The sequence below is a fragment of the Vicugna pacos genome, chromosome 10, assembly GCF_048564905.1.
Source record: "Vicugna pacos chromosome 10, VicPac4, whole genome shotgun sequence".
Lineage (NCBI taxonomy): Eukaryota > Metazoa > Chordata > Mammalia > Artiodactyla > Camelidae > Vicugna > Vicugna pacos.
In genome coordinates, this window is record NC_132996.1 from 28,317,408 (window position 1) to 28,340,086 (window position 22,679).

Below are 22,679 nucleotides of genomic sequence, written 5' to 3' on the forward strand. Positions count from 1 at the left end.
CAGAAACTCGCTACCCATTTAACAATAACTGCCATTCCTTCCTCCCCCAGCCCTGGTAACCTCTAGTCTACTTAATGTCTCTATGAATTTGCCCATTCTAGGTACCACATAAATGGGATCGTATAATTTTTGTCCTTTTATGTCTGGTTTGTTTCACTTAGCATGATGTTTGCTTATGAACATGTTTTAGGTTCTTAATATATATTGGCAAGTTTCTTTCCAGAGAACCGCTTAGAATGCCTGCTTGCTTGTATGAGGAAATGCACTGAATGGCCAAAAATTCCTGGTAGAAATTACTAACTTTTGTGGGCAGGATCTTCAGAAGGGTAGGATCTAGAGGGAGAGAATTGGCCTTCCTTTCCCACAAAGATCAGGGTCCTGGCTCTTAGACATACTGGAAATGTTAGCTGCTTCCTGGTGCATCTTCTCTCTACAAAGAAAAGAGGAACGATAACCTGTAATGTGTGTGTATGTATATGTATGTGTATGTGTTGGGGGATGTTTAACAGCAGACATAGTGGGGCTTGCTTCGATTTTATATTTTCATTGTAGTGTGTGAATGGGAGCTATATTGCTCATCAAAGTCAATGAAGGACATTGGGAACCAGATCTGTTTCTCCTCAGTTGAAATTAAAGAGACGAGGACGATGGAGAATAGGAAACCGTTTAGAGTAAGGTCCTAGCCAAGAAGTAGAATATCTTTTGACTTCTTTTGAGTGTTTTGGACTTTTTTTTCTTCAATATTATATACCAGATCTATAATGCATATAAATTTATTTTAAAATGAGCCACAGTCTCTAATATAGCTACACTATTGGACAATAATTAATCTCTATTGTGAAACTTTTCTTTAGGTGTTAAATGTGAGTTACTGTTTTGTTTAGACCCAGGTAGTAAATCTTTTAGGTTTTGTAGGCCATGTTGTCACAGCTCCTCACCTCTGCCATTGGTGATCTAGAGTAGTCATAGATAATACATAAGTGAATGGGCATGGCTGTATTCTAGTAAAACTTGATTTACAAAATATGGGCAGCTGGTCCGCAGGCCATAGTTTTTTGACCCCTGGGTTGTGGAAAATACATTAGATAGTCAGAGGGCCTGGCTTTGGGAAGTTTTTTAAAAATGTAGCTTTGATGGTTACTACTTAACTAGCTGGGTTACCTTAGCCTCTCTGCGTTCTTATGTTTAAAATCAAAATGGTAAAACTTTCCATTAAAATTAAGAATGACCAATTACACATATGAATATTTAACTTTTCTGGAAATCAGGAAAATGTAAATTAAAGCAAAATATATTATTTTCTATCTTTCATATTGGTAAAATAAAAAATAACACCTGTTGTTGGAAGGGTGTAGAAAAGGGATTTTTTATTTTCTGTTGGTGGGACTATAAATTAGTACACCTTTTTGGATGGCAATTTGGGAATACCTATCAACATTTAACATGCACAAACATCATCAATTCCGATTATTGGTGTATATCCTAGAGAAATATTCGCTTGTATGTAAAAAGAGGTTCACCAGTATTATCAGTGTAGCATTCTTTGTCATGACAAAACACTATGAGCAACCTAAATATCCAAATATAGCAAAACAGGAAAATAAAGTAGTGGCATGATCTTACTGTGGCATTTTTCTTGAGCTCTTAAAAGTATGAGGAATCTATTACATACTAGAATCTATTATATACTAATATGGAAACGTAAAATTTTTAAGTGAAAAAGTCAAGTTGCAGAACAAATTATACAGTATGGCTACAGGTATGTAGACCAAACACATACACACTCTTTATCGACACACACGTGTATCTGCATATATGTGTATATACACATATCCACATGTATCTCTATACATGCATGTATATATACCTATACATTTGTGTATGTATGCATGTTTAGGAGAAGTCTGAAAGGCTATACAACAAACATAACAATGGTACCTCTGAGGAGTGCCATTGGCAACTGTGGGTTAAAGTTTGATGAACGGGGAGTTTTCATTTTTACTCTATGTACTTCTCTATTATATTATTTCATAATAATGTACCCTTTCTCCTTCCTATTTGTTTGACTAACTGATTGGCCTGTCTGCACTTGTCAGGGTCAGGAGTGTGACAAAGTGGGATTAATTCCCCAAGCCAGCTTGGCCCACATCAGTTGAGTTGGAAGCAGCTGCTGAGACAAGAACAAGGAGCACATGTATGAGGCGGTGGGCGGGCACTATGTGCAGGTGGCTGGGAGAGGCAGCCAGACAGGCCAATTCTAATTTACCAACAGTAACTATCACATGTCCTGTCTTGACATTCTCCAAATTGCTTTGTTTTTGATTATCACACGGGGCCCTGAGAAAAATTCTGTGAGCAAGCAAGTCAGGGATGATGATAGGAAAGGAAGCAATCAAAACATGGGACAACAAGGAAAGTGTGTGTGTGTGTGTGTGTAGAGATTTTTTTTTCTTTCGTTTAAAAAGAAATAATGTATAAGGATATTCATTACAGCATTGTTTGAAATGGTAACAGATTGGAAGTAGCCATGTCCATCAATAGGAAAACATGTGAACACATTATGATATATCCTTCATATGAACTGTTATTTATACAATTTTTAAAAGTATGAGTTAGAATTTTATTTACAGACCCTTGGGGGGATGTTCATGGTAAATTACTGAGAAAAACAAGTTGCAGAGTAATGTTAATGTGTAAACCTAGTTATTTAAAAATAGGAAACAAAGTTCTCCTAAATTAAAAATACATTTGTGCTTATGTTTTTTGGAGCATAGAAAAATCTGCTAACATTTCTTTTTGGGAGGGCTTGGAGGGGGATGGAAGGGCTCAGAGATTACTAATTTTGTTTTTTATCTAACTTTGTATTGCTTCATTGGTTTAGAGAACAAGGAAAATAAACTTGTATAAGTAAGAAATGAAGTTTCCTAAACAGTTTTTCATCTTAATTGATTTTTAAGATATGCTTTAAAGTTTTGTAGTGAGTTAATGAATTATGAAAGGAAAAATAGAGTTAACATGCAGATCTTCTCTTGGGTTCAGGGGAGGTATCCGGGTAGTGGAAAGAAAACCCAGGAGTAAGGGAATTAACTTTGTAGTTGTAGTTCTCAACTTTCTGATGTGTGAGCTTTAATTTAATAAGGTCATTTAGTGGAGAGGGTATAGCTCAGTGGTAGAGTGCGTGCTTAGCATGCACAAGGTCCTGGGTTCATTCCCCAGTACCTGCACCAAAAAAATTATAATACTAAATAAATAAGCCTAATTACCCCACCCCCTCCAAAAAAGGGCTGGGCTTTTAAAAAAAGAAAAAAAAATGATCATTTAACAACTGTTAAACAAGGGCCCCAGTCTCCTCATCTCTAAAATGAAGAGCTTGTACCAGGAGACACTGATTTCTAAGGTCTTTTCTATCCCTAACGTTCCACAAGTGAGTGGGTCTACATTCTAAAGTTGACCTACCTCTTGAGATTTTAGAACATTGTATCTGATCTATTTTTTATTTTTCCCTTCTTCTCTGTTATATTTCATTTAATTTTAAATGCCTTTTAAAAAACATTTTAACAGTCTGAAATTAGAATTAATATTGTCATTCTTCGTTTTTTCCACATTTTTATTATCTCTGAAATTGCAGTATCTTTATCATTGATGATAAAGGATAGGTCTACTTTTCAATGCCAGTTATTTTTTTCATTAACTGTAATTTGGCCCCTTCCTGGGCTTCCCTTGCTTCTAATCCCATCAGATTCACTGATATCACCTGGACGTTCTGGGTGGGGAGAAAGAAGTGGTTAGATATGTTATTTGAGTGTGCAAGGATTTTGTGCTTACTTAACTAGTAGGTGTCCTATATGTAGCTACTATTTGAAAAGTCAGGTAAATATATTTGTAGCCCTGAGACATCCAACTTAATGCTCTTGAAGTTTGATTAGTTTCTATCTTAATTTTGCTTGGTGTTTGCCTTTTAAAGTATAACGTACACACAGAAAAGTTCATCAAGTATATAGCTCCTGACTTTCCACAGAGTGAACACACCTGCATTACTATTGCTATATAAGAAATAGAGCATTAGCAGCATCTCATCAGGCTCTTTCCAGGCATTATCCCCCTGCTGTTTTCTTTTTAAACACAGTGGCTCATGGTTAGCTTGTGTGAGTCTGCTGGAAAGAACTCAAGGTTTGGAGCCAGATTATCAGAGTTGCATTGTGGTCCTGTTGCTTTTTAAAAAATTGTGTGACCCTTGGTGAAGTGCTTTTCTGAACTTCATTTCTCTGATAAAATGAAAACAATAATGTCTACCTTGTTGAGCGGTTGTGAGATCACGTGAAATACTTTGCAGATGGGAAACACTGTCAATGATGAAAAACTGTACATAAATGCTAGTTGTTTTTGGTGAGGAAGGTAGAATCCCAAGCAGGAAGATGATGCGAACCTTAAGTAAGGAGAGAAAATGAAGTTTGCCTGATCCCAAAATTCATTTTCTTAACCACCTGTATTATCTCCTTTTTGTTGTTGTTGACATTGGTGTAGTCACTGGTTTCTGTTAAGTTCTCCTGAAATGGAAATAACATAGAAGACCTAGAAAGAATCCCCAAATATTTGGAATTTCTCTCGAAGTCTCTCACTTTTAATGCTGGTGCCCCCATGGAGCTGTGTAAGGCAGAAGCTTTGGCCGAAGATTAACCAATTTCAATAGCAAATGAGTACACCACCCTTTATAGGCCTAATAGGCAAGCATGATCCTACCACAGACCGTTCTGAGTATAGTCACACATTAAAAATGTGACTCAAATCTGTATTTCTAGCCTTGAATCATATTTTTCACTAGTTACTAGATTTTCCTAATTACATATCTAGTACCTCATATCTAAAACCAAACTCTCAAGCTGCCTGCCATTGTAGCATGATGGTTTAGATTATGGACTTTGGAGTGAAACAGACTTGGCTTTGATTTTGTGTGTGTGTGTGTGTGTGGTCCTCAGCCTGTTTTTTTGGTTGTTGTTTTTTAATAACTTAGTTTTACTTTATTTTTGGAGGGGGAGGTAATTTTTTTAGAGGGAGGTACTGGGGATTGAACCCAGGACCTCATGCATGCTAAGCATGTGCTCTACAACTTAAGCTATACTCTCCTCCCTTGTTCTGCTACTTGTTAGCCTAATGATGTTGGATAGGTTGTTCAGCATCTTGAAACTTCATCTGTGAGTGAGGGTATTAATGGTACTTGCTTGATAGGGTTGATGGGTTAGTGCTTAATGAATGATCTTAATATATTACTTTTGAAGTTCTTTTCTTGGTTTTTGGCACACGTGTTCATCTACTCATTCACTCAAACTAGGAAGTTTAGAGGTGCTTCTAGAATTTTCCTTTTTTCATTCTTATAATTGATTTTCAGGGTCTGTCGTAAGTAATTCTCAAAGCTATTGCTTCCTCTTTATCATTACTGACTTACTTCAGGCATATGTTAGTACTTGCTTGGAACAAACAGTGGTTTTGCATTGGATTCTGCAAAGCTTACTAGAACTGCAGAACTGACTCAGGAACTAGGTGGAAGCAGAAGGGGGCTCCAAACATCCTTTACTTCAAACAGCCTACTTTTATCTGTATCCTTGGTTCTATGTAAAGATTGTATCTGAAGAGGGTTCACTTTAAAAATGTGATTTGAAACCTTTCATGCATTCAATAAATACTTACCACATTCCTTCTATGTGCCAGATGCTGTGCTCAGTTCTAAGAACTGGTGGTGAGCACACAATATGTAATTTCATGAATCTTTTGGTAATAGGAAGAAGAAATTAATGAAACATAAAAAGGTGTAATTAGAGACTATGAGTGCTGTGAAGGAAAGGAATATGGTGCTCTGCATAGTAGGAACTTGAGCTAGTCTAGGTGGCTGAGGAGAGATTTTATATGAGGAAGTAGCATTTGAGCTAAGGTATGAAGGATAAGTTACAATTAATTAGGTGAATACGTAGGAAGAGAAAGCTTTAGGTAGAAGGAAGAGCGTGGACAACACTAGACCACATGCGGAAGTAGCTTTTTACTGATGAACTTTCAGCCTCTAATCGTAGCTGCATTTATCTCTGTACCAGGTATTGTTCTAAGCACTTAACACATATATCTTGCTAATTCCTTCTATTGACCCTGTAAGAAAGTACTATTCTTTTTACAGATGGGGAAACTGGGAGTACAGAGCGATTAAGTAACAAGTCCAAGTTTGCAGAGCTAGTAAGCTATAGAGCCAGGATTTTGATTACGCTGTCTAACTCTAGATGCCATACTCTCAGCCATTATGCTATATTGCCTTCCTCCTAGTTCTCATCATTGTAGCCTGTACTTCATGCAGACGGAAATATAGATCTGCTCTATGTTACTCCCCTTTACTCTGTCGCCTACAGGATATAATCTGAATTCCTTAGCGTGATATAAGTACCTCACAATTTAATACTAGTCTCATCATTTGCTGCACCTTTCTACAACTGCATGCCATTGCTCAAATGTAATAAGCTCTGTCTTTGCACATGCTATCTCCCTGCCTAGAATGCTCTTTTTTACTTCTCTTTTGGTGAAACCCTACTCATCCTACTCAGAGTTTAAGTACTCAGTTTAAATGTTAGTTCCTTGGTAAAACTTTTTCCATCATACCTTCCTGAGTTAATCAGTGCTGCACAGCTTCTCTAAAACAGTAGCTTCTTCTATGTTCCTGTTCTGAAGTCTTTTTATCAAAGCAAGAATCCTAGAGGTCTTTTCTTCCCCTCCACCATTCCCATACTCCTACATCCTAAGAGCTTTGAGTCTACTTCTGCAATGCCTCTTAAATATAACTTTCTTTTTAGTTCCTACTGCCCTTGCCTGACAGCAGCAATTTTATCTCTGCCACAATTGCCTAACTCTGTCTGTCTCTGGACTCAGTGTTGTGTCAGACTCACCTTTTCTCAAAGCACACACAGTACACCATTCTCCTGCTCAGAACCTTTCAGCACTTCGCACTGTTCTTCCACACCCCTCCCCACTCCTGCACTGCTCTTTAGTAAATCACTACTGGTCTCCACTAGACTTTCCAATGTTCTCTCACTTTCCTTTCCCAAGTCCATGTTCTTTGGGCTCATATTAAGGTAAGTTATAGGTATATTTCTTTCTCCACAGGATTATAAGCCTGTCTAAATTCAGTTTCGAGTCCCCAGGACAGTATTTATAGGTGTTTGTTTCATGTTTATAGTTGAATGCCCTTGGTCAAATTTCATTAATACCAAGTAAAGAGTAACACATCTTATGCATTTTGGCGATAAAATAGGTTTGTTGTTTTTTTTTAAATATAAAAAGGATTTGGTCCTAAAGGGAAGAAATTTCAGTTTTGGGGAAAATTGCTTGTGAGGATTTTTGTACTTCTCAGTGATTTCAGATATATGGGTTGTTATTGTATCTACTGCTGTTCAAGTTACTCAGCATCTTTAAAAATGGAGAAGATGACTCCTGCCCTGCCATTTCACAAGCTGTAGCAGAAGCAGTTTGAACAATAAATTTTAAAGTGTTTTGTATGAATAAAAGGCTATACTAATGGGAAAGGTATAGGATGTAGCTGAGGTGGTCTAGAGAGAGCCATGGATTTGGAAGACTTGAGTTCTGGTACTGCAACCTTAGTGGCTTACTTTGAGGCAGGTGTTGTCTTCTTTCTGAGGCTTAGGTTCCTAGTCTATAAAATTGGAATAAACATGCTTATTTACCTTTTAGGGTTCTTTAGTGGGGATTAATTGAGATGTGAGATATAGCCTTTAAATCCTTGAAGTTGGTTCAAATGTTAGAGTTTTAAAATTTTTTTATTTATAATTTTTTATCATGGCCATGTTAAATACCATTCCCATTTTTTTTAACTTATTAGTAACATTGTGAAAAGTTTGGTTTTTGAGTCAAGCTAACATCCCATTCAGAAATCCAGCTCCTACTAATATCTGTGTTTGTTCACTTCTGTCAGTGGTTAAAAGCATCCTGGGATAGTAGAAAGAGAAGTAGATTTGGAACCAGAAAGACAGCAGTCTCAGTGTTTGCATGAAGTGGAGATATAGAAGACAGAGGGATAGGAAGAGGGGGGTGGGGAGAGACAACAGGGTTGGCGGGAGAGATAGAAGGGAGAAGAGAGACGTGTCCTCTGAGTTTTGTGGCTACCTAAAGCCTATTCGAAACAAACCAGATCCTGGGCAGGGTCCCTGTTCTCCAAGCTTATGTTGTGAAATCACAAGTTGTCTCAAATCTGCAGACCTTGCTCAGGCATACAAATAAGTGGTAGAATTTCTTTCAGGCAGAAGATAGCAAATCTTCAGCAAACTTGTCACATATATTCCAGCATGGATCTAAGGTGGGACTAGATGACCATTAAGGCCTCTTTCAACCTTGAGATTCTTTGATTTGTTGAGCAGGTACAGAAAGCTGCTTTTCTTTAGGATGTTTAAATCAGTGTAGTAATAAATTGCACTGTCTCTGTGGCTTTTATTTATGAAACCTTGTAAATGCCAATCACCTTTCATTGTACCCCATGCAAAGTCAGTACTACCAGTTTCCAAGGACCTCTTCCTTTCATCAGGATTAATGACACACCCACGTGTACCTCTCTTTGGGTGTGGGTCCCAGTAGGGTGACAAAGTTCCTGTTCCTAGAGAATTTGCTATTCTGCGTGGAAGGAAGCCCTAACTGGTGAAGTTTTGACCAGGTTCTGAGGAAATTAGTTTCATTTCAAGATTTTTGTTGTTGGGAATGGTATCCTGGAGAAAGAATCATGGAAATTTTTGGAGATAATTTAGATATGATCTAACCCTCACCTTTTACTGAGACCCAAGCTAGGGCAAGTGACTTGCTTAAAGCCACAAATATAGTAGGTGGCCAATGCAGAATTTACCTACAGGGGCCTCCAACACCAAATCTAGTGTGTTTTCTATCATTGACAAGGCCGTTTCCAGGAGTTGCACATCTTTACATAAAAGCTGTTCATTTTACCTTTTTCATCATCAGTTCTGTATTTGTGAGCAAACACTGTGCTAGAGATATTGCCTGTAGGGACAGAACCATTTGCTCCTCTGTGACAGTGAAACAGGGTGAACAGGTTCTTAGGTATTTTGTAGAAAGACCTTCTTGAGGGAGAACTGAATAGGGCCTCTTGGATGTCATAATGAATCCTCTCAGGGTTTTGATATGCCCTCTACATTTCTCCCCAGAAAGCTCAGGCTTACAAACACTGCCTTGTTACTCAGCCACTCTCCTCTGGAGAGGGAGAATAAGGCTTGGTAAATAAGCTCCAGGTCAGGGTTCTGAAACATTAGTCTTCACACCAGCCAATAATGTTTCCTCCACCCTTCTTTCTCCATGGCTTTTTAACCTTTGGGATATGTCCAACATCCCTTCTAGTAGAAGATTCTTCTATGCTTGCTGCTTCGGGGGAGTTTTGGTCCCTTAGTGCTTGTAAAGCTCTTCCCTCGTCAGAAAAAAAAAATCTTTTGTGGTTACTTTTGAAATTAGAACTGTTTGTTTTGATTAAAAAGTTGATTTTTTTTGAGGAGGTAGAGGTATAAAGGCTTCTTTGAGCCACCGAGAATGTACTACCATTTATTCATTCATTCAGTGTTTATTCAGGAGCAGTAGAGAATAGTGCAGAGACCAGATAGACAACTGACTACTTATGTGACTAAGTCACTTAATGCCTAAGCCTCACATTTTCTCATCTTTAAAGTGGAAATAAAACCTACTTTATAGATTGTCCTGAGGATTAGGTAAAATGACCATTAAGAGGATGGTCTCTGGGCTCAAATTGAGCTCAGATTTTGCCTCCAACACTTACTCTGTGTGACCTTAGGCAAGTTATGTAATCTTTCTAATTCTCAGTTTCCTTTTCTGTAAAATAGGGATAATCATAGTATTTTGGGTTATTGTGTCACTGGGTTATTGTAAGGATTAAACAAAAATAAAGCTCAAAAATGTTTAGCATACTGCCTGGCACATACGAAGTGCTCAGTAAAATGTTAGCTATTAATTACAACAGTAACAGCAGCAACAATAATGATAGTCTTTAGGTATTTATTGTGCTAGAACAGCAAGTGGCAGAGGAAAGACTAGAAAGCATTGCATATAGGGTAGTGGATCTATAAACATTTTTTCTGCCAACTTTCCTGGTGGGAGGGCCTGTAGGAACTGAGAGAGGCTCTCATTGGGCCCTAGCCTACAGCTTCCTACAGTGAAAATTTCCCTTCCAGGCTGGAAGCCTGAGGTAGGAGGTCCAGAGGGACTTTAGAAGATAGTGAGACCAGTCCAGCAGGGTGGAGGATTTGGGTAAGGGCATAAATGATTCTGAAAGGTAAAACTGGGGCCAGGTCATAGAGGGCCTTGAATGCTAGACAAATTATTTGTATTAAGAGCTACTCATTCCTGAGCCATTTCTAGGAATCTTTCCCCTCCTGTCTTCTGTTTAAACTTGTAAAAATGGTAATACACTTTAAAAATTATAGCATTTACATTTTAGATAATAAACACCTACACATCTACTGCCCAGCTCTAGATGTAATTTTACCAGACCCTTTGAAACACCCGGTGCACTCTGCACCCATCACCAACCCCCTCCAACCTCTATCTGAAGGCTGTTCTGAATTTTGTGTTAGTCATGTGTTGTTTTCTTACCCTCCTTCCTTTCTCTTTCTCTGTCTCTTTTTAAAATGGTTTACTCTTACCCACTCTTCTGGGGACAATGAGCAGGGGCCGTGGAATCTAGCAGGAGCCATGTGGCCTGCCTACCACCTGGCTAGGCTGGGAGGAGGGGTGGGGAAGTTCTGCCGGTTGGCTGCCACGGGAGGGAGGGAGGGGAGTGGCGGCACTGTGGTTGGGGAGGGAGAAGCTGGGGAAACTGGCTGGGCTCCTCTGGCTGTCTTGAAGAGCAGGCCCAGAAGCTTGGCAACTTTGGCAGAGGTTCCAGAGGAGAGTTCAGCACCTCTGAGGCTCACAGCTGGAAGCTGTTATCTTGAGTTTAGAGCCAAGGGATGGTGGGGGGAGCACCTCTTGTATTCTTTTGAGACACAGTATCAATTCTTTAATGTACTAGAGAGCTTCAGGGCTGACACAGTGTCAGTTGTGGCCAGGATGACTTTAGCTAGTCTGCCTCCTTTTTTCACCTCATACATTTTCTGGAGTGTTGATCATGCCAATCATTAAAGTATGTTTGCCACTTTGTTTTTCTGTAAGAGCTTTTCTTTTTGCTTTCCTTTACTTTCCTGGTGAATCTTTGAATACCAGTAGAGATTGCTCACCACGGACTGCAATATACGGTGGGATTAGGATACAGGGCCTGCCTAGGAGAAGAAGCCGGGCCATGGGAGGTCTCTGCAGCAATGGACCTTGGTCTGGCCCCTTCCACAGCACCCCTGCCACTCACCACAGTCATTCTCTGGTGGCTAGAAGGTTGAATGTGGAAGCCTTCCAACCAGATGTAGTTCAGTGGAACAGATTGAAGGAATCCTAGTGTGCTAGGTACTATGCGGGATCATAGAGAAATAGAATTGGTTATGCCCTTGAAGAATTTACATTCTAGATGTGAAAACAAGACTTCTGTGCATATACAGTTAAGGCAGTACCAGTGCCAAATGTAGAATGTAGACACATTTTTCTATTCACCAATGTAATACATGGTTATTAAAAATAAATGCAAACATAAAAAGAAACTTATAGTGTAGAAAGACCACTCCCCTCTATAATCTAACTCCTCCCCAAGATAACCACTCTTAATATTTGAGGAGTTAAAATTTGAGCTGACCTTAAGGTAAAATCCGTAGAGGCAGACTGATGGAAGGAAAGGAAATATACTGAGGATCTAATATCCTCCAAGGAAGAGCACCCCACCAACTTCCCTGAGAAATGGTGAGCCAACTTCTGCTTGGACACCTTGGTGACAAGGGGCCAAAATGCCTAAGTAGGAATTAACCTTTGTTAAGCACCACTTTGTGCCTTATGTGCTAGTTAATGTGTTGAGCACCTTATAGATGTTATTGACTCCTCATCACAATCTTATAAGATAGATGCCTGTATCCTTGTTTTACAGACAGGAATACTGAGATTCAGTGGTTACACAGAGCAGCAAGTGATGTAAAGGTCCAATGATTTGGGGCAAATTATTTTATCTCTGTGGCTCAGTTTCCTCATCTGTAAAGATGAGTGATAATAGTACCTACTTTACTAAGGGAGTTTTTCAGATTAATGAATTAATAAATGGTAAGCCAGCAGAGCAGTGCCTGGCACATAGTATGCACTCAGTAAGTATTAGCTGCTATTTATCACACCTTGTTTTACCTCTTATTCTAACGTGATCCATATCATCTCTGCACTTATTTTAGTTCTATATATGGCCTCTCTGTCTTCCCAGCTATACCTCACACTTTCTTCTTCATTCTTCTCTCTGCTTCCAGTCATTCCCTTGTCTTCATCCTGTCTCCACAATGTCCTCATTCCTCTTCTTTCCTTTCTCTCTAACCTTACCCTTCATGTGTCCTCATCACCTGTCTCCTGTCTGTTGTGACAGCTTTCTGACCTGCCTTCCTGCTGCTAGTCTCATTCATTTATATACCAGAATAATTTCATAAGGTACACTTCTCATCATATCTTTCTGCTAAAAACGATAGCATATCTCTGCTAAAAACAAGCAACAAAAGAAACGTTCAAATTTTTATTTGATTTCTTGAAGTTCAAGATTCTCTAACATTTACCCCAACGTCCCCTTCAAGTCTGTTCCTCCTCTACTTTCACACCTTCCCTCTGCTTTCCCTTCTTCGTTACTCTTCTCTCCTTTTCCATCTGGACAAGTTCTACCTATGTGTTTTAAGATTAAATTAAAATATCATTTTGTTTTCTTAATCCTTCCCTATTCTCAACTAGTTAAAAATGTTATTATCTTTTTGTGAGAGCACATACTGTCTTGAAATATAATTTGGAGTCATTTCTTGTCTCCTGTGGGATTATAACCTACTTCAGTGTAGATGCTGGGTTTAATTCATCTCTGTATACTCTCTGCAATGTCCTACAGCAGTACCTTGCATGTACTAAGTGCTTAATAAATGTTTGTGGTGTAAGTGAAAGTCGGTGAGGGGCTTCCTGATTACTGATGGGTTTCTGTTGTGGTATTGGTGAGGGTCACTACTTACAGGTGGAAACGCTGTGGTTTGGTTTTCTGAGAGGCAGACATCTTTTCTTTTTGGCCATGTAGGCTTTGCCGAGCCTGTAGGCTCTGCTGATGGGTCCCAGTGCCTGTGTCTGTTCAGGGACTTCAGCCTGTGCCTGCTGCACCAGGTCCCGTGCCCTGGCCCCTCAGCCCCTCCCCACAAATGCTCAGCGGAACAGGGGATTAGGTTCTGGCAGCACAGCTGGGATTTTGGCGGCCATTCCACAGTCGACAATAGCGCGCAGCCACCCGGACAGGACCGCGCAGGCCCGCGCTCCGGGGCCGCAGTCAGCCCCGGCTCCTTGTTTGGGTGGCCGAGGGGGAGGAGCGGGCGCAGCGCAGCGGCCTGGCCTAGCCACGCAGAAGGTACGGCTGGAGAGATTTCCTCGGGGAATGGGCTTGGGGGCGGCCATGTCCCAGGGCAGGCGGCGCCCGCGCAAGGAGGCCGGCGCTTTGTGTGCGGCGCTTGTGTGTGCTTACAGACGCGGCCCGCCCTGGAGCCGGCAGGAAGCTGTCCGCGTTTAAAAGGGCCTGCGTCTTGCTGGCTCTCCAAAGCCTCTGTTCCGGGGTCTTCCTTTTTTGCCCTGCTCGGCGCCAGGCAGGGCAGATCTAATCATCAAGGCAACCCGTAGCCTACCCTTCCGCTGCTGGCCAGAGATGGACAAGCTGTCACTGCTGTCTTAAAAGAGAGAAGGGGGAGTGTCCGGGGGATATCAGGTTTGTCAGGCAGGCCGCTGTGAGATGTGTTTTGTGTATTTATGCCACAGTTTGCTTTGGCTCTTGCCACTGTTGCAGTTCAGTATTTTTGTCTGCCTGCTCCTGCCCCCCTTGCGTCCCTCCTAGTCTCTTGTTTTCGGGCCAAGCCTTTGCAGCAGCCCTTCCTCTCCAGTGCCCCCTCCTTCCTTGCCCCCGACTGCCACCCCTCCCCCCTTGCTGAGGGGTCCCTGCTTTGCCTATGCTCCCAGATCACGGAAGCTTGCTGTGCCTTTAAAGAAAGCAGACTCCTGGCTGTGACGCACTTCTGGCTGTCAGCCAGGAAGATCGCTCCTGCCAGGCTGACTGAGAAGAAAACCAACAACTTTTCTTTTGTGTGTGGGGTTACTTTCCACTAGCCCCCCCTCACTCCTCTCCTTTCAAGATTTAAATGCTAATGGCGGATTAAAACCTGTAGATACGTGTGGCTTTGGGAGTCTGGTAAGGCCCACCCTGCACTGAGACTTTTCCTCCCTCACTGTTTCTCTGGGTTTTTGTTCAAACATGGACGAGGGGGTGCGGTGGACTCTCCCCCCCTTACCTCCCTTTTCTGCGCCATCCTTGAAGGGGAGGGAGAGGAGAGGGAAAGCAAGTAAACACTCAGAAACAGGCGCTAGGAGCAGAGCTTGCCAACATCCGGGAGTTGGCGCCTTTCAGAGCAAAGGGTTGCTTTCTTTCCCCCTAGCGTAGATGTCAGCGTGTTTTTGTTCAGAGGGGGAGAGCGTGTGTGCCTGCACGTTGAGCTGTAGACAGCTCAGGAGAGCGTCTCCATTCCCAAGTGAGGCCTGTGTGTGTATGCAGTGGTGGGGAGTAAAAAAGGTTCATTTTTTCAGCTGATAGGGAACTGGGTGTGTGAATATAGCAGTGGGGGCAGGTGCTGATGAACTGCTAGAGTGGACTTGAGTGTGTGTGTACAGTGTGTGGCTGCAGGCCCCAGGTCTGGTTCATGATTGCAACCCTTTTGCCCACATCCTTCTGATCTAGACCCTACAGAACATGGGGGCAAGGGCAAGTAGTAGTAAGCTACCTTTAAGAAACCAGGGAAATCTTGGTTTCCCTTGCAGTCTTTCCCTTGTTCCTCACCAGGGCTCCGGGCCAAATTCTAGGCTACACAGAGGGGGTGGTCTGTGTAAAGAGGGTGTAGGCCTGAGTCCACAGTGAGCCCCTTAGGGGGCCCAGGGAATACACCCAGCAAGCTGGTTTGCCCTGACCCACAGGGGTACAGAGAAACCCCTTTGGACTTGGGCAAGACAGCCTGCTCAGGACTCCTCAGGAATTGAAAAGAATTGTGTTTTTCCCTCGTTGGCTTCTCTTAGAGCTGCTGGTTTTGGGGCCTTCTGCCTCCTCTGAGCCAGGGGATATACTAGCAAGATATTTCCTATTCTGTTCTTTATGATGAGGCCTTTGCTGGGCCGCTCTGGGGGTGACCTACCAGATGGGGTCTGGGTACTTGCTTGCCTGTGCCTCCTGACCTGTGAGAGGATGAGGAACACCCTCAAGATCAGGGTGTTCACTCTTTGGACGTGGGGGCTCTCTCAGATGCTGGGGTGTATTATCTCTTCTAGAAAGGCTTATGTAGCTTGGAATTCTTATGGCTACAGGCAGACAGTCTGTCAGGGTAAGCAGTAAATCTTGCCATTGAGCATGGGTACACAGTTGGGACAGCTATTTCCCTTATGAGCTGTGAGACTGTGGGCCTTGGGAATCATGGAGTAGAGAGGGGTCAGGTCTTGGGGCAGGACCCTTTGAAGAGGGAGTTTCTGTGGGCTTTGAGCCCTGAAATTCTGGGACTGTGAGCTAGCACCTAAAAGACTGACAGTCCAGCAGAGGTCAGGGCCTGTGAGCTGAGTGATCAGTACAGTTCTGTAGCTGTCTGGGACCAAAGGTCACTTTGGTGTTATCTTGGGGCAGGGCCAGTGTTCAGGAGGACAGTAAGTGGCTAAGACGTGGTCTCAAAAGGAGCTGGCACCCAGGCTAGGGGACAGGGTAAGGAGAACAGTGCTGCCATGACTCAGACCTTCTGGCCTTTGGCCTATCGCTTGGTCAGTGTTTAAAACTGAAGCTTTTCCAGAATAGACCCCAGAGCTGAGCAACCTGACCCTCCAGTCTTGGTCCTTGCATCTGAGCAGGTGGTTTTCATTAGCTTCAGCCCTGGTAGGAAACCAGGGCTAGGTTTTAACTCTTTAAGACCCAGAGAGGGTGCAGGCCCAGTGATGGTGTATCTCTTGAGTGTCACTCTCCTTGTCCTGATATATCTTCTCTGGAAACATAAAGGGGCTACTATAAATGTGGGAATTGGTCCTGATGTGAAGGAGTTGCATTATGTCCGTTTTGAAATGCAAAAAGGATGCAAGGCCTTTAGTTTATAAGGCAGCTTCTTCTGTGTCTTGGTTCCTTCTTTAGCCCAGAGAAAAATGAAGGTGTTTTATCAGCTCTGTAAAGCTTCTGTTTTGGGTTCTGGGGACACTTCTTTTCAAAGAAACAGGTAGACAGGAACTCTGAAGGTGTCCACAGAGGAGCCTGCATTTTGAAATTTTGTTTGTTGGGGGTTTGGGGGTCTGGAGAGTGGGGTGGGGGGTGTTGCCTGATCGAGTTGGGGTGGATATTAGCAGATCCTTCTGTGAAATGGTTCTAGGCTACAATCGCGGGGATCTGTTTTTCCATCACCATCACCCAGTCTTCTGGGTGGGGCCTGCCTCAGATTTCAGGGGGAGGGTGGGGAGGATGGTTCTGGCTGGGAGCCCTCGGGTTTCCAGCCAAGGCTTGCTTAAAGCTGTAGTCCCAGTGCTGAAGACTAACTAGCTGTGCCACTGTCTTGTCATTCATTGAAGAGTGAATGGCTGGGTTGTCCTAAAGGCTTTCACCCCAGTGTCCTGTCTCTGAGAAAGTGCTCCTTTGTGGGCTTTGAGCTGATAAGGTTTTCCTTCATGTTGAATATTGGATTCTGCCTGTTCCTATGCCTGGGGAGCACAGAAGAAGGCATTTGGCCTTGACACCAATTTTCCTGAGCAGTGGAACTAGTTTTAGACAGCTCCCCTGGGAGGAGATGAGGGTTTTATGTATTGCCTCTGAGATGAAGGGAAGAGGTTGGTTAAACCTCAGGTCATTTTTAGCAACACAGCTGTGGAATCTCTTAGAGGGAGCAAGATTTGCCTCCGGTTGCAAATAAAATTTCTGACTGAAGTTTTGGTTCTCACCAAAAGGACAGCAAGTCTAGAGGCAGCAGTGGGGATAAAAAGAAGGTGATCTGGGATTCATTTCCCTTGTTCCTGAGCGAATAGCTCAGACCTTTTTTCTTCTTTCTTTAAAGAAGTCACAGTAAAGCATTTGGACATTGCCACCTTCACTACAAGGACCAAGCGTGGTCCTTCTAACTTTAGGTTGTCCAAACTTTAGGTTTTGCAGTGCAGTAGTTGAGGCCCATCTGCCTTCATCTTGTCTTCATCTTACCTAGGAAGCTAGGTAGTCAGTGCCCATAGATAGGCCATATTGGGTGACTATCATCTAAGACTGAGGAACACTTGGGTCCCTTAGATTCTCTCTTTCCTGAGAACTCCTTTAACCCCTTCGCTTGCTTTTGCAAAAGCCTAGGTGAATTGGCTCATTTCCAAGGCTGTGACCTTGGTATGATAGGTGGAATCCATTGGGTTTTGTAGGGTCAAGAAGCAATTAATTATAATTAGCATTTAGCTACATTTAGCATTTAATTATTTTCTTCTATTATTTACTGCTTCTTGTATGTTTAATTTTACTCGTCACCCTAGTGTAAGCCCCTCAAAGGCAGAGACTGTGTCATTGTCTCCCATTTCCCACATAGCTTCCAGCACAGGATGGACCTATGTAAGGACTAAGAAAATAACTTTTTTGGTTGGTTGATAAGCAGAGTACACTTGCATAGGAAGGCTTAAGAGATGATAGGGAATGGATTATCAGATTTATTTATCTCTTTCCCCTACTAGACAGTGAGCACCTTATGGACAAGAATGATGTCTTTCTTATACCCAGCACTTTGTATACAGAAAGTGCTTAGCAAATATTGGTTCCACAGAACCTACACCTTGGAGATGCTGATGTGTGGGGAGAGTTATAGGTGATGTGGCTCTTGTTCCTCCTTCTAGAGTCATGACAGACTGAGTACACCTATGGCAGGAGGAGGAGAGTGGGGGCTGATTGCTCTCATGAAGATTTGTGGGAATTATGGGGGCTGCTTGGAGGTGTTAGAGAATATTTAGTCACCAGGTCTCTAGTCTCTTGGGCAGGCGGCAGGCAAATGGGTGATTCCCACTGGGAAGGGAAATTGGGAGAAAGACTACCAGGACAAATACCTAATGTCTCATTAAATATCCTGTGGGACCTCTGTCAGAATTGAATTTGGTTTCATCCGGGCCCTCATTTGAACCATATCTTTGACATTTCTTTGGGGGATATGAAAATCCAGAATGTGAAGAGGTTTCCCCCAGAACTTGGTTACTGTTAATTGGGTAGAGTTTGGGTACCTGCAGAGAGAGCCAGAAGTCAACCTTTTTGCTTCTAAACAGTGATCATTTATTGAATACCTCCCGTGTCCCAGGGACTGTGCTATTTGCTTTATCTTGAAGCATCGCAGTAACCCAGAGAGGTTTTTGTGGATCTCATTTTACAAATGAGGAAACTGAGTCTAAAAGAAGTTACGTTACTTGTCCAAGGTCACAAGACCATGGTGACATGGAATCAGCATTCAGACCTAGATATGTCTGAAAAACCATGTTTGTACCATGTTTTAAGGACACCATGTCCCAAAGAGCAGGATTGAAGGCCAACTTTGAATGTTGTATATTCTGTGGGACAGAAAGATTGTATGTATAGCTTGTGGGCATTGAATTAAATGCAGGATTCTTTACTGTCAGCTGACATGGTAAGTTTTAGAGTAATTTTGATGTGTACTCTGAGATCTCTAAAAACTCCCATCATGCCCTGGTGGATTAAGTGCTGAGTAAAGAGTGATTTATTTAAAAGTGTTCAGAGCCGGTAAATGGAATCATTTCCCTCTCTTCCTTCATCATGGATATCTGATACAATTAACTGTTCTTCTCTTGGGTTCCAGGTGCATTGGGGTGACTGTCTGCTTTTACCAAGATGACGCTCCATGCCACCCGGGTGGCTGCACTCCTCTCCTGGGTGAGTGGTCTTCCTCTCCTTTGTCTGCCATCCTTCTCCAGAAAAGTTTTCTTGGGGCCAGGGCTATGTAGAGTCTTCTCTCCAGATAGACAAGGGAAATTCAATTTTCCTTTGCCTTTTCTCTGAGTTTTTAACTTTTATGATTTCTGCTGATATTGTTGCTGACAAGTGGTCCATGACTCAACTTGTGTAGTTTAGAAGAGGCTTCTCTGATGTATATATTCCCTTTTAGTCATGGGAAGGGTGGCTGTGGAACAGCATGGAAACCCATCTTCATTTGCTCCTTGTGTATTTTTCTGAAATCGAGTTGACACTGAATTTCACTGACGTGTAAGGACTTTAGTCTTGAAAGGCCTTTAATCTCAGGGCGAGGTTCTCCTTGCTTTCTTTACTGTCTTTCTGTCAGCTTCCATTGACCTCCTGGTGCCTTCTTGATCACTTCACCAAAATCCTTCTGCTAGGTCTTTTCATGTACTTCTGCCTAAGACTATGGCCAATGAAAAAATAATACTGAGCATTGGGAACTTAAAGCTACAGAGAAACAGAAGAGGCCACAGATGGTGATGGTGACATGACATGCATGAGCCTTAAGTTCAGATAACTCTGCTTAGAATCGCTGCTCTGATGTATCTGTATGACCCAAGACAAGTTACTTAGCCTCTTAGCACATCATTTTAAAAATGGAGATAATAATAATAAAAGTAATAGTAAGGCCTCATGGAGTTATTATAAGGATAATGAGATAATGTGTGTAAAAAACACTTAACTATAGAAATATTGCCTGGGCTTGCTATTTGGCACAGGGTATTTTATAGTCACCCTGACTACTAATCAGTTAGGGCCAGTTAAAGAGCCAACTTAAAAATTATGGACTATTTTAAGGAAAATTTTTAATGTCCAAGTAGGGTGGATTTAATAAGACATTGTCTTTAATCACTTTCAAATCTTTAGTCAGGAATACGTGTTTAATGTACAAAATGTGTATTCTTAGTCTTCAGTTTCTGAAATAGATGCAAATTTTAGTTGTATAGTTTAAAATGGGTATATTTATATTTTATACTTACATTTCAGTGTTTCTGTGTTAGAAACATTATCTTGTCCCTATCCTCCTTTCAGTCCTAAGAAAAGGCTGGTTGGGGTATATCTGTGTGTCTGGTTCACTGAATTAACTGAGTATTAGGGGATCTTTTAACCACATTGTTTTATCAGTTTATTATTTTGGTCCTAGACTTGTTTTTATAGTGACTACTACCTTTACAGAGAAGAACACATACAAGACTAGTTTTATTTAACAGCGGATACTTATATACTTTTCTCAAAAATCACAATGAACATGCATTAGTATATTAAGATATAGTTGCATATAATTTATTTGCATATAATTTTTCAGTTTAAACAAGTTAGGCAGCTAAAATGGATTTTATGACACTAACTACATGAAATGATGCTTGTTATGTTAGTGAGAAGAGTGGCATAGAGCACACACAAGCATACGCATGTGACAATCACAGCTGTGATTTTTAAAAAATAACCTAGGAAGAAAGACTAGAAGGAAATAAAATGAAAATGCTATAAGTGCATGTATTAAAAATACTAGAAAGAATGTTTGTTCCCCCGAGATTTTCAGTAATTTATTTTATAATGTAAAAACAAATGTATATTTCATTTAACTTAAAATCTGGGTTGAAATTATTCTGTATCCAGTAATCATAGTGAATAAATTGTTACAGAGAATGGGGAACTTTAAGATTCAACAACCTTAAGTGACCCTGAAAACCTTACAGGCAGCTCCTGGGTTCTTGAGTGAGCTCAGCCTTCACTCACATTTTATACCCTGACAAGAGATGAAAGAGCTTCTCTAGTTCCTCAACTTTCAAATGATTTCTCTTTTGAGAGCAAAATAATGCACAGGAAGAAAATACATTTTTATATTCATGAAAGAAACAATTGCTGGATTATTACTGAACTGGTATGAGATGAATCTAGATTCCTTAGGTAACTTTAAATCAGCTAGCTGGTATGATTTTTTTCTTTTAATTTTTTTCTGGTTTTTGAGGGGGAGGTAATTAGGTTTATTTATTCATTTATTATTATTTTAATGGAGGTACTAGGGCTTGAACGCAGGACTTCATGCATGCTAAACATGCACTCTACCACTGAGCTATACCCTCCTCCTGGTATTTTTTTTTTTTTTCAATCTTGTTAGTAAATAAGCATTCATAGTCCTTGAATGTTTTACCTAGATTGCAGGTATTAAAAGAAAATGATTTTGGGATGCTTAAGTCTTGGCAGTCTCTTCATTTTCAGCAGGTAGAGAAGGACCTTGGCCTGGAATATTCAGAATCTTCCTAGAGAATTCTCACTGGCCTTTTCTAATAAGATCTAGTCCCCCCCCAAAGATGATATAAATTATTATCTTTAAGACTCCAATGAAAGGTCATATTTTATATTCCACTCTTTTTAAAAATTTTATCTTTTTATTTACTTGTTTTTGTTAGGGGAGAGGTAATAAGGTTTATTTATTTAATTATTATCTTTTTTTTTTTTTTTAATGGAGGGATTGGGTATTGAACCCAGGACCTCGTGCATGCTAGGCACGAACTCTACCACTGAGCTGAAACCCCCCTATAGTCCACTCTTTAAAAACTTTTTTACTTTCAACCTATTTTAATTTAGATTTATCTAGAAAGTATTCTTAATTTACAAGTATTTAATGGAAATAAATACTATAGTTTCTGTAGCTGAATCACTGATTTTTTTTTTTTAATCCTTTTGTCCTCCAGTGCAGGCAGCTAATTTAACTACTAAGAAGTAGAAATTTTGCTGGATCTACTTCATTATTTTAATTTTATTAACCATAATGGTGCTTTGCATTTAGTACTTTTATTTTTTTAACGTGTTCTTGCATCCACAGTCCCACTTGAACACACACTGATCCCTTAAGGTAGATAAGGTGGGGATTCCATCCATTTGACAAGTGAGAAGATAGGTATAGAAAGAAAGTTGGTAATAAAGGTTCTTGGCAAGTTAGTGGAGGAGCTGGACTCTGAATCCTTGTCTGGGAGCCCCTAGCCCAGTTCCTTTGAAAGAGCACATTTAAGGGGAAGAGATAAATTAGGGGTATGAGATTAACAGATACAAACTACTGTATATAAAATAGATAAGCAACAAGGATTTACTGTATGGCAGAGGGAGTTATACCCATTATAATTGTAAAAACCTATAATGGAATATAATTTTCAAAAATACTGAACCACTGTGCTGTACACCTGAAACTAACACACCATTGTACATTAACTATACTTTAATTAAAAAATAAAGAGCACATTTATAAGCGATAGAATCTACTCATTTGCACATAACCACTATTCTGAGGTTTTTTAAAAGTACCTTGTAAAGTAGAATATCTCTGTCTTCCCTCTGTTCTGCATATGGGATTGACTTAGCAAACCTTTCCTTCCTAATAAGGTAATACAAAGGTAAATTTCCACCCAGGCTTCTGAACTTGGTACCTTTGGAACTCGTGAGGTTTTTCTCTAGAAGGCAGCCATAGATGCTTGTTGAATAACCTATGTATCTGATTCATTTGCATGTG

At 41.0% G+C, this 22,679-nt stretch overlaps 1 protein-coding gene across 10 annotated transcripts in view; it reads left to right on the forward strand.

Moving 5' to 3' along the window:
• NUMA1 (nuclear mitotic apparatus protein 1) overlaps nt 1-22,679 on the forward strand; it is a 64,460-nt gene that overhangs the window by 16,152 nt on the left and 25,629 nt on the right. For 5 of the 10 annotated variants that reach the window (XM_072969286.1, XM_072969284.1, XM_072969280.1 and 2 more), the window contains one exon: nt 19,011-19,084. In XM_072969286.1, coding sequence (XP_072825387.1) covers nt 19,043-19,084 — 42 coding nt within the window. In that variant the 5' untranslated portion in view covers nt 19,011-19,042. Of the gene's footprint in view, nt 1-13,397; nt 13,541-13,617; nt 13,892-14,213; nt 14,369-19,010; nt 19,085-22,679 lie in introns of those variants that run through there. The other 5 variants (XM_015238493.3, XM_072969288.1, XM_072969283.1 and 2 more) reach the window with 4 other exon arrangements.